Source organism: Tenebrio molitor, chromosome 9, assembly GCF_963966145.1.
Source record: "Tenebrio molitor chromosome 9, icTenMoli1.1, whole genome shotgun sequence".
Lineage (NCBI taxonomy): Eukaryota > Metazoa > Arthropoda > Insecta > Coleoptera > Tenebrionidae > Tenebrio > Tenebrio molitor.
The window spans coordinates 5888551-5912458 of record NC_091054.1 but is presented as its reverse complement, the minus strand read 5'-3'; the positions used below and the strand labels follow the sequence as shown (position 1 = coordinate 5912458).

General features: G+C 38.3%; 1 protein-coding gene across 3 annotated transcripts in view; it reads left to right on the top strand.

Moving 5' to 3' along the window:
• skd (mediator complex subunit skuld) overlaps positions 1-23908 on the top strand; it is a 54352-nt gene that overhangs the window by 3229 nt on the left and 27215 nt on the right. For all 3 annotated transcript variants that reach the window (XM_069057782.1, XM_069057781.1, XM_069057779.1), the window contains exon 2: positions 9971-10286. In XM_069057782.1, the coding sequence (XP_068913883.1) occupies positions 9971-10286 (316 nt within the window). The remainder of the gene's footprint in view (positions 1-9970; positions 10287-23908) is intronic.

Here is a 23908-nt window from a genome sequence, read left to right as displayed (position 1 = left end):
TAATTGAGGTAGACTTGGTTAAAACTCTCGGTAAAATGATCGGTATCGAGAAAATTTTGGAAGAATTCATTAATCTACTTCACTCCGATGAGTCACATAATGATTATTTGTAGCAAGATGGAGCAACAGCTCGTACAGCTCCGATGACGTTAAATTACCCAAGGGAATTTAATAACGATTAGCTCCCACACAACACATCTATCCACCTGGATTACCTGATTTGACCCCAGTATATTATTTTTTGTTGCTGCCTTTTAAAAACACCATCTTTAAACAATCAATACACACAATTGACGACTTAAAACTGAGAATTGAGCAAGAATGTGCAAGTGTTTCACAAGTCTTCACTGGAGTGTTCGAGAATACGAAGCGCCGAGTTAACTTGTATAAAGGTTCAAGGACAACATTTCCAATAACAGCAGTTATTGTAAATTTTACAAAAATAAATTGTAAACAAGCCAAACCTCACTTTTGAAGTAAATGAACGTTAATGTGACAATTGAGTTACTCCCTACGTTTCGCCTGAATTTCTCGTGCCAACAAAGTCATAGCCAGCTAGATGTTAAATTTAAAGAATCACCTCGTAATTTCGATTTCTTTTTTATGTGAGCAATGTTGCCATGTCAGTCAAAAGTGGAAACAGTTAATTTTGTTCAGAAGGTTGGTTCATTCTTTTGGAAATTTCTCCCGAACAACGAAAAATGCTACAAAATCAGAATCGATTTTATCAAAAACAGCATTTTTTTGTGTATATTACCACCTATGTGTCGACAAGACGACAGCTTTATTACTTTTTTTAGATTTGAAAGATACCACCTGTTGAATCGAGTCGGTAATAGAAGTTTTGTATTTGAAAATGTGTCTTCCGACACATCAGTCCACGAATAAACACTCCATTTAGTGGAGAATTTGTAGTCTAAACTTAATATTTTTATAGAATGAAAATTTATTTTTAGTGGAAACGAAACTCATTAATAATTACGTTTTATATCGGAATAAAACTGGCGCATTTAATGTACGTTGTTTTACGAGAGAATTCCCAGAAAACGTTAAATTCCCGTGTTAAGTTTATGCTAGAATTATTCCGGAAGCAGATATGCAGCCGACAGACACTGTTTGGTTACGTTCCGGGTGCATTCTGTTGCGTAATTCGGTGTGCAGTTGATCACATTTCTGTTAAAAGCCGTTATTGTAGCGCATGACGATGACCATTAAGCGATTTTACGATTTTTTCCTTGACGAATTATTACAACTTTAACTTTGGTAAATATTTGTGCATTTTTAACGGCGACACTTTTAGAACGTCGTCGCCTTCTGTCGACGGGAGAAGATCGATTTCGATAAATAATTCGGGCAGGATTGAAGATTTTCGTTGGGTCGTGTGAAAATCCGCCCCGTCTGTTTTCACGGACAATTTGTCGCCTCCGTTTTATCGACATTATGGATGTAAAATGCCCACGACGTTGTTATTAGAAGGCATTATAAACACACATCCATAAATCTTTTTACTGCCATACTCGATAAATTAATATTTACTACATTGAGTGCTAATTTTATGTTCTCGTGTGACTTTTATTTGGGACGTGTAATAAATTCGGCATTTAATAAATGGCATACCTTAACAGTGATTGTGGCATGGAAAATGTCGGCGTAAAACCGTAACAACAATAATCATTCGGTGTGATATTACGACCTCTAGTTATCGAGACGGGCGAGGTAAAAGTGGGTCGATCGCGCAGAATTTTCCGTTTGTTGTCTGGAGAGCGCGCATCCAAGGAAAATCGCCGGAAAATTCGGGTCACAAGCGCCAAAGGCCGCGGCTGATTTGTCGCGTAGCGTTGTTAATAAACCGAGAAAGGTTGACAAAGCTGGAAATTGAATCGACAAAGAGATCATATTCTAACCTTCAACAGTTAAATTTAGTTCTGTTTTGTTGCATTTGAGCAAAAAGAAGCTTAATCACTCTCGAAAATCATTCAGCTTAATTTGTTGCGATCAGAAAGACGCCACACGAAAAATAAATGGAAAAAGTATGTTGCCGCTAACAGTTGTTGTCACAAACAAATCGAAGCGAAATCTGATTAATCTTCATTTGCAGCGCGCTATCGATACCACCGGATCTAGTGCGGACCCGTTGAAATTAATTTTAGTGAACTGTTTGATGATTTGTAGTTCTTTTTAACAGTATTTTCGATGACACAATTTTTAGTCAAGTAATTTTTTATTTAATTTGAACAAAGTTAAATCACAAGAATGTGCACTCTGGTGCTCGCTGACAACAACACTTTAAGATATTTTCAAAATTTCCGGGTAGGAATGTTGTTGCTGTTGATAAATTTATTTCCTTTGCCGTAAATAGTTTTAATGCGATGGTAATTGCTAATTGGTTATTAAATGGCCTTCAGAACTTCTTTGTGCTTGAAGTACAAGAGTTGAACAAGAACTTGTAATTTAAAGTGCATTTTTGCTTACAGATGGTTTTGTAAAACATTTTGGAGTATTGGGAAATTAAAAGATGTAAAAATTGTACACGAAGAAAGTAATAATAATAATTAAAAGGAAAGTTATTGTACGAAAATACATACATATAAATATTTAAGTTTTATTAAGTAAAAAAAAATTAGATTAGAAAAGAGTAGATAAGAAAACGGATTATGAATTTATGAAAACAAAAGTAGACAGAGGGAAACATCAAATGTATAAGTTTCGTTGAATGTTTAGCTTTATACTAGAAACACATGTATGGAGGATTAAATGTCACTCATAAGAGATAATATAATACTAAAATAAACATAAACTGATACATTTATTGTGAAGTACTTATCTCGTTCTATATCGGACATCTGATGCATAATAGCGAAATAATATAACAAAGATGATTCCGTTCGTTGATTTTATGCTTATCATTTTCGCGGTAATTTTATTTGCCGCCACCCTACAGGAAATAATGTGTTGATCGAAGTATGCACTTAATTTTCAAAATGAGAAAAGTTTTGGACAGATAATTTGATAATTAAAATGTTAAAGGAAATAAAGTGAGGAATGAATTTGGGTTAGAACATATTTTTTTTTGGTTTAATGTGGGTTTATTATTAAGCAAGAGATCAGTTGTACAGTTTTTTAGACAATCAAACTATTCCTGCTGAATTATTGTTTTTTGTTTTCGTTACAAAGGTTACAATTTCTATTTAAATTGATTAAGTTAATGGAAACAAAATATGTATGTATAAGTTCGTTGAACATTTGACAAAAACGAAACTGGTCGACGTAATCTTAACCTAAACATGATTGTGGCATGAATTATATAGATAGCAAAAATGTAAAACATAAATAAAAAATAAAATAAAAACAAAACAATCTTATAAAACAACAAATAAGATTATTTTATCCATCAAGCGCACACTCCAGCTACACAATAAAAAACAATACCTACATATGTTGTGTGATTTTGTTTACATTTTTTACAGTAAAATTCATTGTAGGTAACGTGCGTTCAAAAAAGTAATTGCTTAATCCGCAATTTTCTATTTTAGACATTTCCTTCACATACATACGCTCACTTTGATCACCATTTTATTGTAAATTAATTCATGTAGTACAAAGAAAATCATTTTTATTGTTTGGTGTATAATTGACGTTAGACATCTAAGCTTTGACGGCTGATAAAGCTAAACCATACCTTAACGAAAACAAAAACAAACACTAGACCACTTGACCACAAATCTTTTGGATGCTTTTATACAAACAAACTTCTGTAATTTTTGAAAAGTTGTAATATTCTATGAACTCGAAACAACTTTATAGTACATTGGGATATAAGGTTAGTAAATGCATTATAACAGAATCGAGAAAGATCTGAGATTCTGTTATGGCACTTACTAACCGTATAGTCCACAACGTTTTTCGCACAATTCCTTATACAAAAAGATTTGGCTTTGAAGTAATTTTTTTGACAGGAGTATTTTGAAGGCATTAATGTTATTTAATGACTTACGTCAGTAGGTATCGGTGCCGTTATTTACTTACAGCATTAAGGCTGTAAGTTCAATTTTCAGATTGTGTCAACAACAATGATAAATAACTATACTCGTAACAACGCGATTGTGCGAAAAATATTTTGATGTCGATATTTTGTTAGCTTTGTTATCCGGGCAAAAATATAACATAGAAGTACATAAATGATAATTTATTAAACGTTTTTCTCTCCCGAACATTATCAGTTGTAATACATACATAATTACAGATTTCTTATATTGTCCGGCATTTCTTGAAGAAAAGAAAATTAGAGAATGTTTATTTTCATTTAGCTTTCAGTTCCTGAAAAAATTTGAATTTTCATCGAGCGGTTAATAAAAATTGCTTGAATTACAATTTAAGAATATTTCAAATTGTACTTTTTCTTTTTAATGTAGACGTACACGTTTGAAATATTTTAAACATTTTTCAAAAGAGATGGTATCGTGTTTTGTGATTTTTTTTCTAGAAATTAAGCAAAAAAATCAACGGTCACCCACCTAGTACGTGAAACTTTAGTAACCTGGTTTAAATATTTGCGGTTACGGTTTACAACTTGTGTCTTTTTGCAGCAATAAGCGTTTTCCAGTCACCTAGATAGGTTTTGTTCAATTTTTTTTCTGGAGTACATATTGTTTCGGCTACTTGTTAGTTTTCGAGTAGATTTTGATTTGGAATATTTCTAAACAACGTAAACTATCAAGATATTCTGGTTTTTGAACCGTAATTTCATCAATGCAGAAAAATCACAAATTTGTTTTTGACATTTGGGCGGTAAAAAGTGGTCACGTTGTCCACCGCCAGCCGCATTGTACGGTCTAATCACGGACACCGTTCGACGTCTCAGGTCATAACTTTTGTGCGGATATTTAGTGTGACTGCGGGACGAATACCTGACGGACCCCCGAACGCGGCCCCCTCAAAGAATCCAAACCCGCCTCGTATCCGAGCAATTCTTTCTTGTCGAACGACTTATCGGAGTCGTCGGTGGTCGGTTTCGGTGAGGAACGCACGCGTGCAACGCCGATAACGTCTTGTTCCCGTGCATTCCACCGAAGAGGCGCGTTCACACCGATGCGTTTTTTACGCAGCCGGTGCGGCCGCGAGCACGTGGCGGCGTCCGGCGTGGCCGTTCGAAAGCGGGGCCCCCTTCGGCGGTCGAAACGTCGCCCCCTGCACTTGGCACATATCCGTCGGCGGCCGCGGACCGGTCTGCGTCCACCGTGACACACTTTGCGGGTCAAGGAGCGTGCGTGCGTATCGATCGCGCAAACACCGCACTTGCACATGCCTCTCCGGATTTGGGCAGCATCGATGCCCGGCCCCCCGCGGATCGCGCGACAATCGATAAGGCCGTAGTCGAGGGGGCGACCCTCGAAAAAATCCACCGGGGGGAAAAAGACCGACGGAACATGTTCGGCAGAAATCCGACCGCACCGCCGCCGTCAATCAATAACCGGGCATCGCGCAAGGGTGCGAGACACCCCATGCACGCCCCTTCGACCGCACGACCCCGCCACGGTACATCCCGGACGCCCTCCTGCATCCCGGAGCGGGCGACCTTCGCGACGCCACGTGCTCCGAAGAAGACGATGACGAAGCTCGCGCGAGACAATAACAGGATCGGTTCGATCGTTTATCGACCACACGAGAGGCGGAGGAGGAAAAAAGTGCGACCTCAACGGTACCGCTCTCGACAAGAACGCTGCTGCTGCTTTTGTTTGGATTGTGCTCGTTCACTTTCACTATCACCGGTAGCCCGTTTTACAATGCGGTAATAAAATTATCGCAATCTCGCTAATCGTTTTATTGCCGTCGTTAAAAGTCACAATGACAGCTTTCCGACAATAACGAATTTTAAACGACGGACGCGAAATTAAAGAGACGCGAAAACTCGCACGACCGATACGGTTCGATAGTAATCGATCATCGTTACACAATCGGTGATGATTGATTGATCGTTCTGATGAATGAACGAACGAACGAACGGTTTGTCCCCGCGTAAGAAATCTTCTTCGTGACGTACCTACACTACACAGTGCGTCAAAAAATCACTGACAAATTAGAGCAGGCGCGAACACGTGTCACAACTGTCAAATATCGGGTGGCACGTGTTCCGTTCTGCGACGCCCACTCTTCATTTGTGGTTTTTGTCGTGGATCGAAGTGGTGGTGGCGTTTATATCCGATCGTCGTCTTGTTACATTTTAAAAATAAATAGCACGCGAGATCACATGCGGAGAAGTTTTCCAAATTAACGAACTGTTGATAAGTATCGACATCCGAACAGATTCGACTTTTGAAGCACGTGACCTCTATGCAGGTTGCACCATTACCGCCACAAATATCCGCGTTATTTTTTTACGTTGCGTTATTACTAAGCGTGAGTTTTTGTGGCGTTCCAGAATTCCGCGGTGGTAATCGAAAAATTTCCAGCTTGTTTGGCTGATTCCGCTGAATGCCAATTATATGGGACAGAAGTAACAAGTAAATTGAATGTTGCGTAACGTGCGAGCGAATTATAAAAACTTGCATTAAGTAGATTCGAAACGCTCGTTGTAGCATAGTACCTGTCATAAATTGTCGTAAACACAACAATTTCTTTTTGGTGATTTTATTACGTCAGAATGCATTCGGAAATGTTGACTTTTTTTCTATTGTTCGTCAGAAAAGTTGGTACGTTTCGGAACGTAACGGTCCGCACGATTTAAACTGAAGCGTAACGTAATTTACGACGAGCGATTAGCGGACGTGATAGTTCCGAAACTTGCGGTGTTCACTGTACAGATCAATGAAATCGTCGGTATTGTAATTGAACGTTTGTAAATTATAGTTCAGGAGGAGATTTTCTAGGTTTTTTCGTTTGTTTACACAACGGTAACCAAGAGACGGAAATTTCATATTCGGATATTTTTGGAATGATCGAATCAGTTTTTGTAACTGTAAATGGTTGATTTTTCCAAATTTTGCCACCATTTCAAATACGATTATTTTTAGTATATTTGAAAGAATAACAATCGTCGGGAACAGGTGCGAAAGTACGCAAGGAATGTATTATTTTAGACGTCACATCAGTTTTCAAAATATGACGTTGAAAACGTTGTTTCTTTACAATATGCGTTGTAACAATTTATCTCGACTTTGATATACGAGGGTATGCTCATCATTTATTTTCACAGACTAGAACTAGGTTCTCAACGTGCCTGAGGCACTAATAAAATTGATGTAACATTACTGAATTTACTGATCAGATTTCTATTTCTGTTTTGTCCATTTAAAGAAAAAAGAATCTTCACTGAACAGTTGATAAGTTAATGGTTATTAAATGCAATTCACATACGTTAGTATCAATAAAATACCATTCGTTGATATGCAGTTTTTTTATTTATTATTCCTTCCACCTGATGAACTACCGTACATATTTTGAATTTTTTTTAACATAAATGCTATGTCAATTTTTTTCAAAATACTACAGAGAGATAAAATGAAGGTTTCTGCGTTCATATATAATTATTACAGCATTTGAATATCAAGAACATTAAAAAAATTGTGGTCAAGTTTTTGTTTTCTAACGTATGACGTAGCTTTAGCTTCATCAGGTGTCAAACCGCACGTGTTAAACGTCATATATCCAGTAAACACACAGTAGTGTGAATTGTTTCTTCTGAAAGACTAGTAAAAAATTAATCAGCGAACGTTTTTCGGGTTGTTGGCGCAACACAACGAAAGTGAAGTGAAGATATGTGTCTGGATAGCAATAGGTACAGACCTGCGTGTGTAAGAGGAAGAGAGAGAACAACAACCTCCTTGATCACATTTTTTGAACGCTCGTTATGTACGCACACCCACTAAAAAAAAAAACATTTTACTCGGAAGCGTTCCCGCGAAATTGAATTTAGAATTGAAACATTATCAAACATAATTTTCAGAAAAACTTTTCTACGTTATAATCTGTTTCAAAATCAAAAATCCACCAACACTGCATTCTACCTTGAAAATACAACCGACAACGTCGCCAACTTTTGTTTTTAGTGTGTTTGCAAGCGTCAGAAAAAAGTGGGGTTATGAAAGAAAACTATTGACAGTCATTTAGGTCGTAATTCATCGTGTTTTTTGTTCTCATTTTATTATGTCACTCAAAAGTTATGATATGGTAGCTACCACCTTTTTGTACATAATATGTAATTATTTTGTATTACGTAAATAAACTCAACAGTTCAATGTCAAATTTTGGCGGGAGGTTGGGCCAATCCAAAAAAATGAAACTTATTCTAGGGATTTCTTTTTTTCTGCCAACATAATTCAATAGGTGGTGGATTTTTTATTTTGAAAGAGATTATATGTATGTGTTATTATTCCTGCATAAAATTTAATTAGCAACAATGTCAACGAGAATCTTGTAGTATTTACTTTCGCAATTACTAGATAAGGATTTATATCCTTTTGATCTTTCCCCATTCAAGAATAAAAATGATTTCATTGATAACAAAATGATGCTCAAAGTGAGGTTATTTATGTCTGACGGAAATATCAATATGTTCAAACTAAAAAGACCACCTATGTTAGTAAAAGAGAGAGTAAATCACAGCTTGCTTGACTACTCGGGTACAAATTTTTTGAACGCTCGTTACTACATAGTTGTTCCTGAAGATTCAATTTAAGTACCGGTATAACTTGAGACATCGTGTACAGTATACATATGTATGTAGTTTTATATGGTAATTATCTTGAATAATAGTGTCGAAAAGTCGGTGTTTGTCAACAGAAAAATATTTTTGTGACTTATTTTGGCTGTTTGTTTGGCAACATCCTTGATAATACTTATCGCGGTCCAATAAATAAACCGATTTCGTGACATCTTGCGGTAGTTCTTTGTCTTCGGAAACATTTTATGACGGTCGCACCGAGAGACACACACAAATTCAGTAAGCTTTACGAGGAAATTTATTTTTCGTGTCAATCATCGATCAGATCCAGTTTTCCGGGTGATTATCCGGCGGATTCACTTTTTTCATTAATATCAGCACCGTCGAAAGTAATGATCTCCGTGACAGCGTCAAACAAGAATTATTCATTATCGCAATATATTATCTAGATACTTGGCAAACATCGAACACATGGGCGTAGTTATTTTGGCAATTACATTATCTCGGCACGTAACATGTCGTATTGCAATCGAATTAATTTTCGGGGTTGTACGACATGTGGCAACAGCGCGCTTCGATGTTAGAGATATGTATAATGGCAGTAGGCCGTGCCAGCAGCAACAGGTTGGCCGGTTCTCTGCAGCAGCGGCGGCGTTGGTTGCCTCTCCCGTTTGGTTAACAACCCGTTTATGGGTCTAATCCGCCCAGCTGATCGGACGTCTAGTCCCCTGCCCCCCCACGAGTACTCGAAGGAACGACGAGGATGATGATGGTCGATTTTTCGCGACGAGAAACGAAACAGCCGCGTCGATTGCGCTTCGCCCAAAACTAGGCGAGGAAGACAATAGAAGCGGCTTTCTTCGGTGCCCGGTTAACTGTGATTAACTTCCGGATGTCGTTGACCCATTCGTACTGCGAACGGTTCGATGGTGAGGCAGATTCGTACCCGGTCGCCGGAACGGCGACGATCGATTTTTTCGCGGAAGAAGAGCGAATCGTTTCCGACGGCGCTGCGGTGGTTATCATCGATTGCGACATCCCCCGGCGATCCAACGACTGTTCCCCCGGAGCGGACCCGATCGCTGACGAAACGAGTAAAGCGGGAGGAATTCGAACGGGGGAGGGGGCCGCGGACCTTGGCGTAATCGACGGAGCGCTACTCGCCCACCGTAACGCGATTTCGCATCGGTTGCAAAACGGAACACTTTCATAACAAAAACACCATTTCCCCACTTTCCTTGGCCGAACTGATCCGTTTTTAACGAGGGCGTGGAGCTTGGTACAATTTTTTTTTCTCTTGTTGTGTTGCAGACGGAGCTCTCGGGCATCAAATGGCGTAAGCTGGTCTACTGCGAGCTGGGGGGTGGTGGGGCCGCCTCGGGCCACTGCGGCGGGGGCGGCGAACCGCTCGAGGACCCGGTGCTTCGGAGCTACGCCCGCTGTCTCGACGCCGACATCCTGTGCGTGTGGCGGCGCGTACCGACGCCCCGCTCCACCGACATGTTCGAACCGGGACCGCCGCCTCCGCCACCCCTCAGCCTCTCGACGTCGAAGGAACTGTGGATCTTCTGGTATGGAGAGGAACCAGATCTCGGCGTTCTTATCGCACCGGAACTCAACACTCCCGGTAAGAGCGGAGGGATAAAAATAGAAACGGGCGCACGGTTAGGGGCAGGATTAATGGCACGAGGGGGAACTGGGTCTTTTGCTGAGGGAATGTGGACGGGTCTGGGTTGTTGGGGAGGAGGGTCTCTGTCGTACGAATGACAGAGTGTTAAGTTTGGTGAGATTTTTATCGTCCCTGATAAGTTTCCACTCAACTTATGGTCACAAATTGACCAAAATTTTCGCCAAAAGACAAAAATAGACATTATTTTTGAATTTTGATAAACCGGTTCTTGATGAAATATTTTGTTATATACAGGGTGTTTCTGAAATACATGTGTTAATTTTAACCAGTGGAAGAACGCGCCAAATCATGGAACTTTTCTCTATAACATTTTTACGAAAAAGCAATACAAATTGATTTAAAATTTAGTGTATACCCGCCTATGGGTAAGGGCGAAAATTTTCTGTTGTGATAGAAACAGAGCTTTGTTAAAAAGTTCCATTGTAGAAAAAAATTAATAATCAAAATTTAGATTCTCATGGTTACAAAAAAAAAGAAACTATGTAGTTAATCACACAAAACGATTAGTTTGGTAAAAATTGTGGGGTAAAAAATACTTTTACGAATTTTACAAAATGTTATAGAGAAAAGTTTCATAAATTGGCGAGTTTTTCACTGGTTAAAATTAACACACGTATTTCAGAAACACCCTGTATACAGAGAGGAGGGAAATTGTTCCCCCGATATCCTAAGTTTTGAATCTGACAAAGTCTATAAGCATTGGACAATTTTTTTTTGACGTAAATCGCAAGTGTGAATCTGCAAAGATGGCGCTGGGCGCGCTGTCAACTTTGAAATTTCAAATAGCCAAAAAGGTCACGTGATACATCATTTGAAAGGTCTTGCAATTTTCCATCCAGCAATAGCTTGATTTTTAAGTTTGATCGATTCGTTGTGGAAATACGATCGTTCGAATGTGGTCTCCTGCATGTTCAACCTCGTATTTGAAGTAATAATTGTCGAACAAAAATACCTTTCGGGGCCATGTTTAACGTGGACGTTATTTTCCAACAGGTTGGAGCTTTCCCACATTATTTCAGCTCCACACCGAGATTTAAAATATTCGTTAGCTCTTTCGTCTGATTTAACACTTCTTGACTTTTTCAAAATAGACTGTAGAGATGCGGGATGAACATTTTAAATATTTTTTTAAGTAAACACATATTTACTTTATCATTTCTTAAACTCGACATCATTTGATGCGGTTTTTGTTCGACATCTCTATCTTGCGCTTTTCAAATGTTAGAAGGATGGTGGAACTGTTTACGTTCGCACTGGTACATATAGGTATCGGGTGTTCATTTAAATTTCCCGTCGAAATTGGCGCCAGTCAGTCTGCACAGTACTCAAACAACGCAAAAAATGAGGTTAGATTTAAACAGCTGATCCGTGATCCGTACTCCTTGGTGCATTCACAATCAACTCTTCAACGTCAACTTTGACGGGAAATTTAAATGAACACCCGATGTATTTTGTTGATAATCGTAGTCGATATCGTAAATGACTTCGATCATTTATTCTTGTGTTATTTGAGAAATAATAACAGAATCTCTGATTAGGTCGGGCAGTTGGTACTCGTACTTAACCGTCAGTTTAATACGTTTGTGAGAATGTTTTAATTGCTTTTTTATATCGACGTGTACAAGCATGAGTGTCGAAATGATATATTCTTTTGCAACAAATTAAAGAGATAATCGTTATTGGCAGATTTGACCCACTTTTAATGTTTTAATTTGCCGCACAAAATTGAGTTATTACATTATTATTAAGGTACTGCTGTTGACAAGTCAAACACTCAAAACATGACTTCCAGAATTTCTATTAGCTTATAATTAATTTCTTCTCGGGAAGATACAACAACAGATTTATACGTGTCGAGCAGCAGGTCTCTTGATTGCGAATTAATTTGATTCCTGGTAGTAATTTCTCGCTGTTCCATGCACTCAACTCTAGAACCACTCTAGACGCAGCCGTACGTAAACATTTTCATAGCGATGAGATGCACTACAGTTAGTTGGAGGAGCTTCTTCCAGTTATTCGTAGGAATGTACGTATCACGCGTGTCAAAGGATTAGTTCTCGAGTTATGTTGACTGAAATTGATATCCGACTGAGTCGCGTGTCGAACATTTTTCAGTAATCCCGTCCCAGAATGTTTCAGCCCGCAACCGGAGCATTTGTCTCGAGATTTCTTGAAATTATACAGATGTTCCGGATTCGGTCCGCATGCGCTTCGGACTACTTTTTTCCGCGCTCCCCTATCGGGTCAAAGTTGGGACTGCTTTCGCCGTTATAAGTTAATTGTACGAGAAAGAGTGGAGTTTTTGGAGGAGTCCTTTGCTCGGCCGCGTTTAAATAAAGATCTCGGGGATAATTCCGATCGAAAGTGGATCGGTGACGACGACGACGACGGTGTGGCGTGGGTGGCGCCGCTTTTCCTGCATTTTGTACATTCCCAGCGGGAGTCGGGAGAGCAAAACCCGATGCCCGTTTCGAACACACACACACACACACACACACACACATCGACGCCGGGATAGGCAAACCGACGCTGTGGCGGTACTGAGGAGGCGGACGTCGCGCTTGCTTTCCCTCCCGTGATCAATACACGCGCGGCCGTCGACCAAATCGGGTGCAGATGGTGGATGTACATGCGAAAAGAGAGGAGAAGTCGACGGTCCCGGCCAGGGAGGTATCAGGATCGACGACCGAGGAACGTGGGGATTATGCAGCGTGGAGCGGCGCTCCGGCGGCGCGGTCCGGATCCGACGGAGGAAAGCTCGATCGGGTCCGGGTTGATGGATGGGTGGACGCGTCGTGTCGGGTTTTTGTTTTAAACTTTGGCCTTTGTTGTGGCGGTCCGTGGGAAAAGAGTGCGAAGGCGTCGTCGTCGTCGTCATGACGACGGCATCTCGCGCGCTGCCTTTCGGCACAAGGACCTTATCGATGGACGCACGAAAGAGCAGCTTCGGCTGTGCACGTTTACTGATCGAAACCAGTGGCGTAACTCGAAGCCAATTTGTGTAAAAATAGGAACAAGGAAACGGGGAGATGGTGATTACGGTGGTCGGGTACTAAAATTAGAGCGATAGCGAGATTTGTTACACTCGACACTGATCGAGAACTGTTTGGCAATTTTTGAACGGACAACTTTCCAACTATTTCTAGATAACAATAATAATTTATTTTTTGACTCGTATAAGATGGAATTCGCGGAGACCGTAATGATTGATTTGTCCAAATTTATTAACCGACAGTAGAGTAATAGAATTGTTTTATTGATGATTGATGATGATAATATGCGGTTATTTCGAATAGTTTTTGCACTAATAAAAAATCAGCTATTTGGAAAAGTTTCCAAGAAGAAATAACGAAAATTGTTGAGAATCTCTTTTGTGAGTTTTGTCGACGGAGAAAGTCCACATTCTTCTAGGATACTCCTTGTCTTCTCATACAAATTAATAAAGAGAATATGAAGGTTACTGTTACTAGGGAAGTCGGATGCTCGGGGTGCATACAAAATTTTTCCTTTAATTTTAATACAAAAATATTTGCCTTTTATTGAATGAATTTTGAATGATGAAAGGAAGTGAATTCTTATTTAGTGATAATGAAAGTAAACAACACTCTATTCTCGTTGACGTTGTTCTCAATGAGGAAAAATCGCGATAATAAAAAAGATATCATAGCTTCAAAATCGGTATTTCCCCGTTATCCTTGGATATCCGCGCGCCGGTTTTTTTTTTTAATTTGCAACAGAAACTAGGACAAATTGCTTTGTAAGGTTGGTATCATGTATATGACGTAAGACAGACGGAAACGTCAATTCACTTTAAATAAAATGGGCGTTCCATAAGAAAAATTATGATTAATGAATTATGGACCAAGAATGAACCGACACCACCGACGCTTTAAATTTTAATAATGTAGTACATAATCGGCGCGGAAAGTGTTACCAACCCAGTAGTAAAAAAGTTACTAATGTTAAATTATTTACTTTATTAAATTTTATGTTTTACCTAATATTTTTGAGTTAGGTATTATTGCACCTAACTTTTGCGGGAAGAAATTTCCCGCGTTCGCACTAATGCTTGCACAGGTGGGAAAGTGATTTTCTCGCATACGTTAGGTAAATTACTATTGCACAACTGGCTCCAAAAGATTTTGGGGAGAACATTTTTTGTTTTTTTTTTAAATAACATGTACACTACTACGTCATAACAGAAATCTATTACTATTGTATCGTGTGATGAAGAAAATTAGTAAACGCGTCAGCTTTGGAAATGAAACATCATGTCTTGTCCGCTTACTTTGCTTAATGCAGCATCTGACTTTAATACAATTAATTTTAGTTGTTAAAAATTTATAGACGTATTTAATGTTTTAGATTTAGACAAATACCTACGTAGAAACCGCAGCCTTTTTACAACTTGGTTTTTGACGTTAATTTATATTTTTTGTCAGATTCTTGGTAGATATTTCGCTGTCACTTGAACGACAACTGTACACATGTTTACGTTATAATCTCACTTTCTCGTATTCATATTTTCCGGCTTTCATTTATGTAATATGTATCTAATGCTACAATTTAATAAAATAAAAGTAGTAAACAGACCAATTTTTTTTTTAATATAAACCATTATTTAGAAATTATCGTCTTCGTTATTTCTGGCTTTTTTCATTTTATTTGACAGTTAATCTGTGTAATTTGATCATGGACGTTTTCAAGGTTGATTCTATTACACATTTTCTTGATCACGCTATATATTACCTAAAATGTCTAAAAAAATACATATGTAATATGTATGAATATTTTTAATAATTACTGTTATTAATTTTAATGTAACGGGTAATGGTAATTATGTAATTTAATGTTATTAAATTACGGAAGGTTAAATGTTATTTGGTGCATTTTTATTAACTGACCCTATTTAAACACTCGTTACTTTAGTTCTAAATCTCTTCACACCAAACATCAAAAAACAATTGTGATTTCACATAAACCATTCATTAGCAGTAATTTTTCTAAAATGCCGAAACAAAATTTACTGTATCGTATATCATTATTATCCTGTATTAAGCAGTTCCGATAATGATCAAAATTCCGCAAGTCGAGCCATATTATCATAATTTCCAATTATTTAGTAATTTCATTTCGTATTTTTGCAATTTAAATTTTTCGTAATTATCCACTACATTCAATTTAGGATGGATTCCATTTTAATTGATGAAACATGGTTTTATTAACATTTTTGTAATCTTGTGGGAATACGTAATTTCACTAAATCGAACAGCTCCAAATTTGGGCGAATTAATAATCGGAACAGTAAATGAGCGATGTTGTAATTTTACATTTTCATTTTGTCCAATTACTGACAAAATTCGAATTCGGTGGAAGTCAAAATGCCGAAAAATGTCCACAATAAGCGTTATTTTATTTCTGTCAGCAATTAAGTGAACATTTATATTTCTACATCTAGACCAATTGTTTAGCAATTCGAGAATTAGAAGCACATAGTTTCTCGTCCACAGTTTGGGAAGCACTGCTCTTAGCCATAAAAGAACGGGACACGGTTTTTTGTTACTTTTTTTTTATTTAATGCATTTTTTACCTTTTCGAGTTCCCAGCTGTTTATTTTTTTTACTTTTTTTTTATTTGTCCAATTTATTACCTAATTAATGAAGTTTTGTGTCGTGCGTTCAAATGAAAACCTGGGCTGAGTAGGCGTTGAAAAAAGTAAACCATTTGGAACAGTGTACAGTTTGAATTTCCCGCCATTTGACACGAATAACATTTGTTTTTGTTCATTTTCAGCAAAGGGTACTCATTTGCTTTTAAAATAGGAATCGTTAGTTATTCTATTTTTAATGTAAAACACTGCAAAGAAAGAAAACAGAAATATTTTTTGTTTGTAAATTTTAGGTCAGCTGTCATTGCTCTAATTAGAACTGTCAATTTAGACTTCAAAAAAGGCAAAACAGTTGACGGTTTCCAATGCCTTCCAGCCCAGGATTTCATTTGAACGCCCGATACAATTAGACTTAAGTAAGTTTGAACCCGAGTCATTAATTATGTAATTGAAATGATTGTAATGAACGTAACTGTTTGTGTTATTATAATTAAAGTTGATGTATTTATTTGTTATTTAAAAATAAACTAATGTTTTGTCAAGAAACAACAAATTTTTAATAACTTGATTTGCTTTTTTAATTCATTAAATGTATATCTGCTAGGATTTTTTATTTTTTTTGAAGGCAGTGTCGTGGCTTTGATATTATTGTATTAGGTGCCACTCACAAACAAGCGTCCTCAGGTAAATGCATCCCGAGTCCGTCTTTTGTGTTTAGTGATTCAAGGACAATGCGGAAAGATGCATCCTTTCGAAAACACCCAAGCGAATTTCATTTGGGGAACAGATGAGATTACGGCACCACCGCACATTCACACACCGCCATCACCATCGATTATTGATCAGATCTCGACGTTCATCTCGCAGATATCGCAGCCTGTTTACAAGTTGTATCCTAACAGATCCGCTCCGAATCCCTTCCGCATCGAATCGAGCGGAGCGTTGTTGCTAATTCAAGAAGGAAAGGGAAGGATTCGGTCAAACTTTTTCGGCTTCAATGAGCCGTGGTGAAAACCGAGGTCTTTTAACCTTCGCGGTCCCGGAGTCCAATTTAGAACGAATCACACCAAGGAGGGTGGTACGCCCACGCCACGGCGTAAATTAGTTGCTTGCACAGTCATAATGAGGGTGTCGGTTGACGGATCAAAGGGTTTTTTAATCAAAAACGGTCGCCGTTATTTCCGTCTTGACTGGGTTCATGACATTTTCTCGGCCAGGGATCCGATTATGGAAAGATTTTTCACTCGACGAATCATGACTTAGGTTGTGAATGAACACGACGGAAGTGGCAACGTTGCCTGCGGTTCGAGTTGCAATTAATTTTTTAATTTGTGCAAGTCGAGAGATAATCGAATCTTCGTTGCAGTAACGGGGTCAAAGTGTCATTTTTTTTTAAAGCGAAACGTGTGCGGTTTTAACGGATAACCTTAGCGTCGCATTATTCAAATCAGAACTAGTTTTACTAGAATTTTTCTATGCGTGTACATATGCATGTGTTCGTTTCAAACTGTTTGGGAGGTCAAATTCCAACTAGTATCATTTAAAAAAAATGAATTCGTCAATTTTTTTCCATCAAATTTCTGAAGGGTTTGAGTGAAACCAAATGATTAAGTTGTAATTTAACGAAATTTCAGTTAATTCCAAGTAATTATCTTGAGTACGTACGCGTAATTAAATATTGTCGGATTAGTGCAGACATCAAACATACGGATTATGGTGTCATCGTTTTCATTTACATAATCCGTAAGTGGTGTAATCGTTACTGCCTGGTACACTCAGTGTATCGTCAGATTATAGTATTTTTTTTTAGAAAGATAAAAAGTTAGTACATATTTCTATGCAGCAGAAATTTTTAAATCACAAAACCAAAATGAAAAGCTTGCAAGAAGGATAGTGTGGGAGAATTTATGAAATCGAATAGCGCTATAACCATGCCAAATTGTAGATTTTTTTCCGCTCTATTTGTTGTCTACTTAATGCCGTGTTTTTCGTATTGCTCCTTTCTGTGTTGTTGACTGCAGTCCAAGATATTCATAACGTTAAATCTTGACGTCGAGTAAACTTTGTGCCAAGTATTAAAATTGATGATTTTTCAAAAGCACAAATAAATTAAAAATCCGTCCACCGGAAAAACTGTTTGTAAGAGGTCGTTCCATATTTCATTCGTGCTTGTCAGCAAGTAAATATTTTCAATAGCGATCACTTACCTGCGAGGGTCACTTTCTCTTGACCAAATAAACGAAAATATTTATTTTGTGCATCGCGGACAATATAGATTTTGATTTAATTCTTTTTCCAAACAAAAACACTCGGACGACTAGTTTCGTAGCAGAAAAATTACAATAAAATCAACAGGTTCCGGGTTCCGTTACGTTTGGTTTGCCGGTTGGTTACATAACGAAATCTTGTACGGTTTAGTAGAAAGATGATGAAGAATTTGACTTTTAAATCAAATTTTACCAGGTGAGTCAAAAGTTTTGCGCGTTCGTTTTGTCGCCATTGAATTGTGGTGGCTTTTGAAAGGAGTCGATGAGAAAAATTTGTCGTAAAGGAAGTGAACGATAATTGGCGATAAATTAGTTGTTTTGTTTTCAAGTACATATTTTACAGCGGCATGGGTGGACTTGACAGCGCCTGAAAGAGTTGACATTTACAGATATGTACCGGAACATTTCCAATATATCTGTTTTGACAGTGCAATAATAATATTCTATTACATATTCACAGAATAGTTATTTACGAAATGAGTGCGAGAAGACATTTTTCGCGCATGAGCGCATTATTTGAGGCATGAGCGACGAAGGAGCGAGTGCTTCATTTGCGCGAATAATACGTCATCGAAGTTCGTTCAATATTTTTTGGAACGTACATTATGCCTGATTTGTCGTATACCCTTTGTGAATAAGATGGCGCCCGTCCATGTGCTTGCCAAAGTGTCAATCGAATTAATAGCGATTTATTTTCACTTTCGAAATTTTCATCATCCAAATTGAAGAAATGGCGTTTTATAAACCAGAGTTTATTATTATCAAGTAAAATTATTTTCAGAATGCTCAAAAAGGCGAATGCTTTTTGAATGATTTTGAAGCACGAGTGCGCGAACGTCGATTTCGCGCACTAGTGCTTCAAAATGTCCTGCGACCGCATACTAGTGCGCGAACATCGATTGCACTAGTATGCGGTCGCGAAATGTCATTTGGAAGGTCGTGAGTTCAGAAAACATTTTATGTATCCGTTTTCAGAAATACGTATCATGAACTTAATATTTTACAGAAATAAGTAAAACTTTAAAAGATGTTATTGCGAAGAGCAAAGTATAACGTTTAAGATGTAAAGAAAGAAACAGCCATTTTGAAAAATGGTATCAAACGGGCATTCCATCGCGGCAAGTGTACACTCGCGTCTGTTTACAAACTTAAACTTAGGTGTTGCTTTTTACGGCGTCGGAAAACATCTAAATTTTGTGAACCAGGTAATAATGTAATTTATTGGTTTTCACATTCACGGCAGTTTTAAAGTAGTATAATCGTTTTATGGGGCCGTAAACAGACAGTTACGTTTACATCATAAAAGTTGTTGGCGTTTCTAAATCAAGTGGCCTGCGAGATTTTTCCGAAATGTAAATTATATTGCAATCACAAAGAGCTTTTCTACATTTTTTTTTTTGAGTCGATGTTTAGAAATTACCTGTCTTTTGCGTACCGAGAAATTGTAGAAGGTTGACTTTGAGAAATGAACAGAATGATATAATACCCACCGGAGCAGGCCGCCTACGAGAGAACGTAATGTCATTCATATTTTTTATCGACTCTATCGGGGCTACGCTTGTAATGATGACGCGGAAAAGGGAGACGCATTTGTTCTAATTTTATTTACGGATTATAGGTTATGTTTATGGTCGCGCCGTATGTCAAACTGTCATTATCGACTGCGGTGCCACAATCCGATTGGTCCGCCGCGAAAAACTTACTGCAGATAAAACTCGAACAACTTTTATGCTTCATCAAATCATCAGTGTTAGGCGTCCCCTCGCGTTCCACCCTCCCGTACGTGGTGTACTTTTTTCATTTGGTCGCGATGTGAACCTGGCCTTATCGTCGCATTCACGAACGCGAGACACCCGTGAAATTCCACCTTGATCATAGCTGGTCGTGTATTTTTGACGTGAGAGAATCTAGTCGGCTGCAGGTTTCGTTTTTAAAAGTCGCCAATGGGAGAGGCGGCAACGTCGCACTGTAGACACTTTTTTTTTGTTGGAAGTCGTGTGCTCCCAGAAGAAGTGGCCGACGCAACGTGCCCTTCGCCGCGTAACGCACCCGTTCCCGCGTTTCCCTCTTCTCCGGATGACGTCAGGTGACGTCACAGTGACGTCACGCCAACATCTCGCGGGGTCCCTCCTCCGGGTCCCGCGCGCACGCTTACCAGCCCACCGGGTATCCGACCGACGAATACACACACACACATCTGTCCCAAAAGAAGAGAGAAAGGTCAATGAATTACCGCCGTTGATGCACGTCTGTCGAGGTGCGGCAACGCTGTAAAAATGGTACGACAACCCCTCCGACTTGTACTAGGGGGGTAGGGCCAGACGCCGGCCTCAAGGACGACGGGCACGTCGAAGTTTCTTCGGACGGGTGAAAAGTCGGTTGCGAGCGGGAAAATTTCCCGCCCACGCGCGCGCTTTCCCCTCCGGAAAATTAATTAAAGGGTAACTTCGCCGGGATGGCGTAGGTGGCGAAATTTCTTCTTCGTTTACGTCCCCAGGGCTGCGTGAAATATTCAGTTCGCATTGTGCCCTTTCGACGTCGCGATCGATGGAATTTTCGCAGGAAGTACGGGGAATTTTCGAGAAGTGGGAATGTGAAGAGGGGGAAACGACGTCACGCGTGGGATAATCGAGCGCGCTGTCATTCGCATGATTCAATAAAAATATGTATCGACTGGTAATAATTGTGTTGAAGCAAGGACCGAAAAAGATAGTCAACAAATTTTTCAAGGGGGTGTTCTGTCTAGAATAAGATTTTATGTTTTTGGGGGATTTTTTTTAAACCAAAAAACTATTTTGGTCTTTTTTTGTGCACATCTTTATTGATGTTTTGACATGCTATAAAAAAAGTTTCAAAGAATTAAAATCACAATTGAGCTTGTTATGAGCGATCGTGCTTATCCCAGGGACCGAGTACCATAAGCAAAAAATATATTCCGAATCAAGAAAATAAAGTGCCTATCGATTTTTTGTCATTGGTTTTTTATCTTTAAGGGATTAAACAATTAGAAAAGAGATTTTTTTAAACATTATTTCACAGATGAATTTATAATCATTTTGCTGTAAAGAGGGATTTGTTAGCTTCCAAACACGAACACTGTCATTTTTTTTTTATTGTACGGCTGTTCATGATTACACTTCAAAACAACATGTTATGAATTTAAATTGCTTCTTGTTGCCCCTTTTTTGTTTTACGTTTACGGTCGAGTGTTAAGTGTGAGTTGTTCGCAATTGACTTTGGCGATAAAATTTATATCGACGGGAGCAGCAAACCGACCACTGCAAGTCGTATGGTGCAATCAAAGATTGTGTTTTTCTTTCTCACGGCCCGCTTTGTCTGCCCGTCGCGACGTATCAGTCACATGATTAGATCGTTGGAAGTGTCCTAACCTACACGAGACATGTCTCCCGCGCGTGACGTTAACCGGTCGGCAGCCAAAGTGGCCCGTTCGCCGTCCGATTTTCCTCTGGAAGGAACGTGGAGGAGGCGGCCTAAATAGCGTGCACCACGATCACGACATGTCCGATCGTCCGGTTCGATGAACCTGTACAACAGATCGTTGTTAGAGGACGCCGTCGAAGACTTTTCGAATAGTAGATGGAGGCATTAGAAACGAGGCACGAAATTCACGGCGCTGCTCTACCTCAACGAGGTCGACGTGCGGGTTTTCCTATCGCCCGTTATCGTTATTCGCGATAGGGGAAAAACAACGGGGATGAGGTTGTCGATTCGTAACGGTGTAGAATCGATAGATTCGTTATCGGTCAGGTTGGAGGGTAAGGTCGTAGCAAGAGCGTGACTCTGGATGAAAGTACAGGTGGCGTGGTATGCGGGTTTGATATGTGCGATTAAAATAGGTTGGTATTAAAAACAAAAGGTATTGTTTCGGTTTGATGAGCAGACTTGGAAATGTTCTGTATTGGGTATCGGTTGTCTGGTGATAACGAGGGTAATAATATAAAAGAGTTTTAGTCATGCCATATTGATAAACGATAAAGGATAAAAGAGATGGTTGCAACTAGTACATATTTACATATTACATATTATGTACTTGTGAAAAATTTAGGAGATGGAAGTCTCCATATGTTCAATGTTTTTTCAGTATTGTATTTATTTAGAAACAACAGGACAGTTGTCAAAATAAGTACTCAGTTTTGGGACAAGCGTGAAATTAATGGTTTTGATTTCAAAAACTTAGAGTTCATCTGATTGTTGTGATGATGAAAATCTGTGATTTATCTTATCAAAGTTGTTCACAGTTTTATTTCCTTTGTTTTGTAGGTATTACAACAGCAACTTGATATTTTTTGACAAGTTTCAAAACGTTCTTTTCGTAACCGGTTAGGAAAATATTTTTTTTGCAATTGGTGATGAATGGCTTGTTTCAACACAAGTGACGAAAAAATCATGTTTCCGAAATTATTGATGATATTGCATTTACAAATCACAAATGTGTCAGACTCGACTGTAGAAACTTCAAACTGACAAGCGAAATAAATGTAACCAACAAACGTTTTTTGACAAATTTTTGAAAAAATCTTGCATGAAACAAAATAGGAAATGATATTTTCTGTAACTAAATGAGTTTCTTTCATTTTTATTGAGTTATAAATAATTATAATCTCTCAAAAAGTTCGGTATTTGTCATCGTGCGGTAGGTACATATTTTCTGCGCCCAAACTAAGCAGACCCTCGGCTTCGCCTCAAGCTTGAAACCTAGAGTTCGCGCTGGAAAATACACCCACCATACTCTAATGTAAATCACTATATTATTAGCGATGTAATAATATTAAAACAGTATTTCGATTCGCGAATTTGTTGGAGCACCAATCATAAAGTATGTATGTTGAAGCACCAATCATAAAGTAACAGATAAATTTCCTATTAAAGCGCATTTTTTATCATAAGTACATATGTGAGAAAGTTTCTCCGTTTGCAATGATGCACCCAAAGATTATTGTGCTTACAGGAATTTGCGCTAACAAGATGCTGCACGCTCTCACTCCGAAATATAAACAAATCTGTAAGGCAGACGTTTAGTAGGAATTTATCCCACGTGATTTTTGTAAACAACTCAGTATTAAAACTTCTTCTGAGAAGTGTTCAATCAAAAATGTCCCAGTTAGAAATAGGTTAAGAAAGCAGATGAATTTCACAAAAACTATTCATAGCCGTACATAATGTGTTTGTATACAGCAAGTTCTAAATTATCGGGGGATGGCTTAAGTACTTTCGAATCATTTAAGGCAAGTGATACATTTTTTTTAAATATAGTAACTGAAGTATTAAAATGGGTGCTAAAGATGTTTGCAACATCTTCAACACAGTCAAAACTTTAATGAAATACATCACGTGTATCTTGAATATTAGTATGTTTGAGAAAATGTAAAAATTATATAATTTGTGTTTTTTACTAATTTTTTATATTTAGCCTATCTAAAATTGACGTGAAGGACAAGTTTCCTTATAAAAATAGTGAAGGAATAGTGTCGTATCTTTTTTGAATAATTTCGAACATTTTATAATATCAAAGTATCGTCCCCTCATCGTTGCTTTCTTACGTATTCCTTTTATTTTCGTTGAAAATATTTTCTTGTAAACACAATATCATGTTGCAGACCAAGTGGTACTCGTGTTTATTAAGAGAACTGGAAGCTTCACTCTGCAGTTAATTACTGACATGG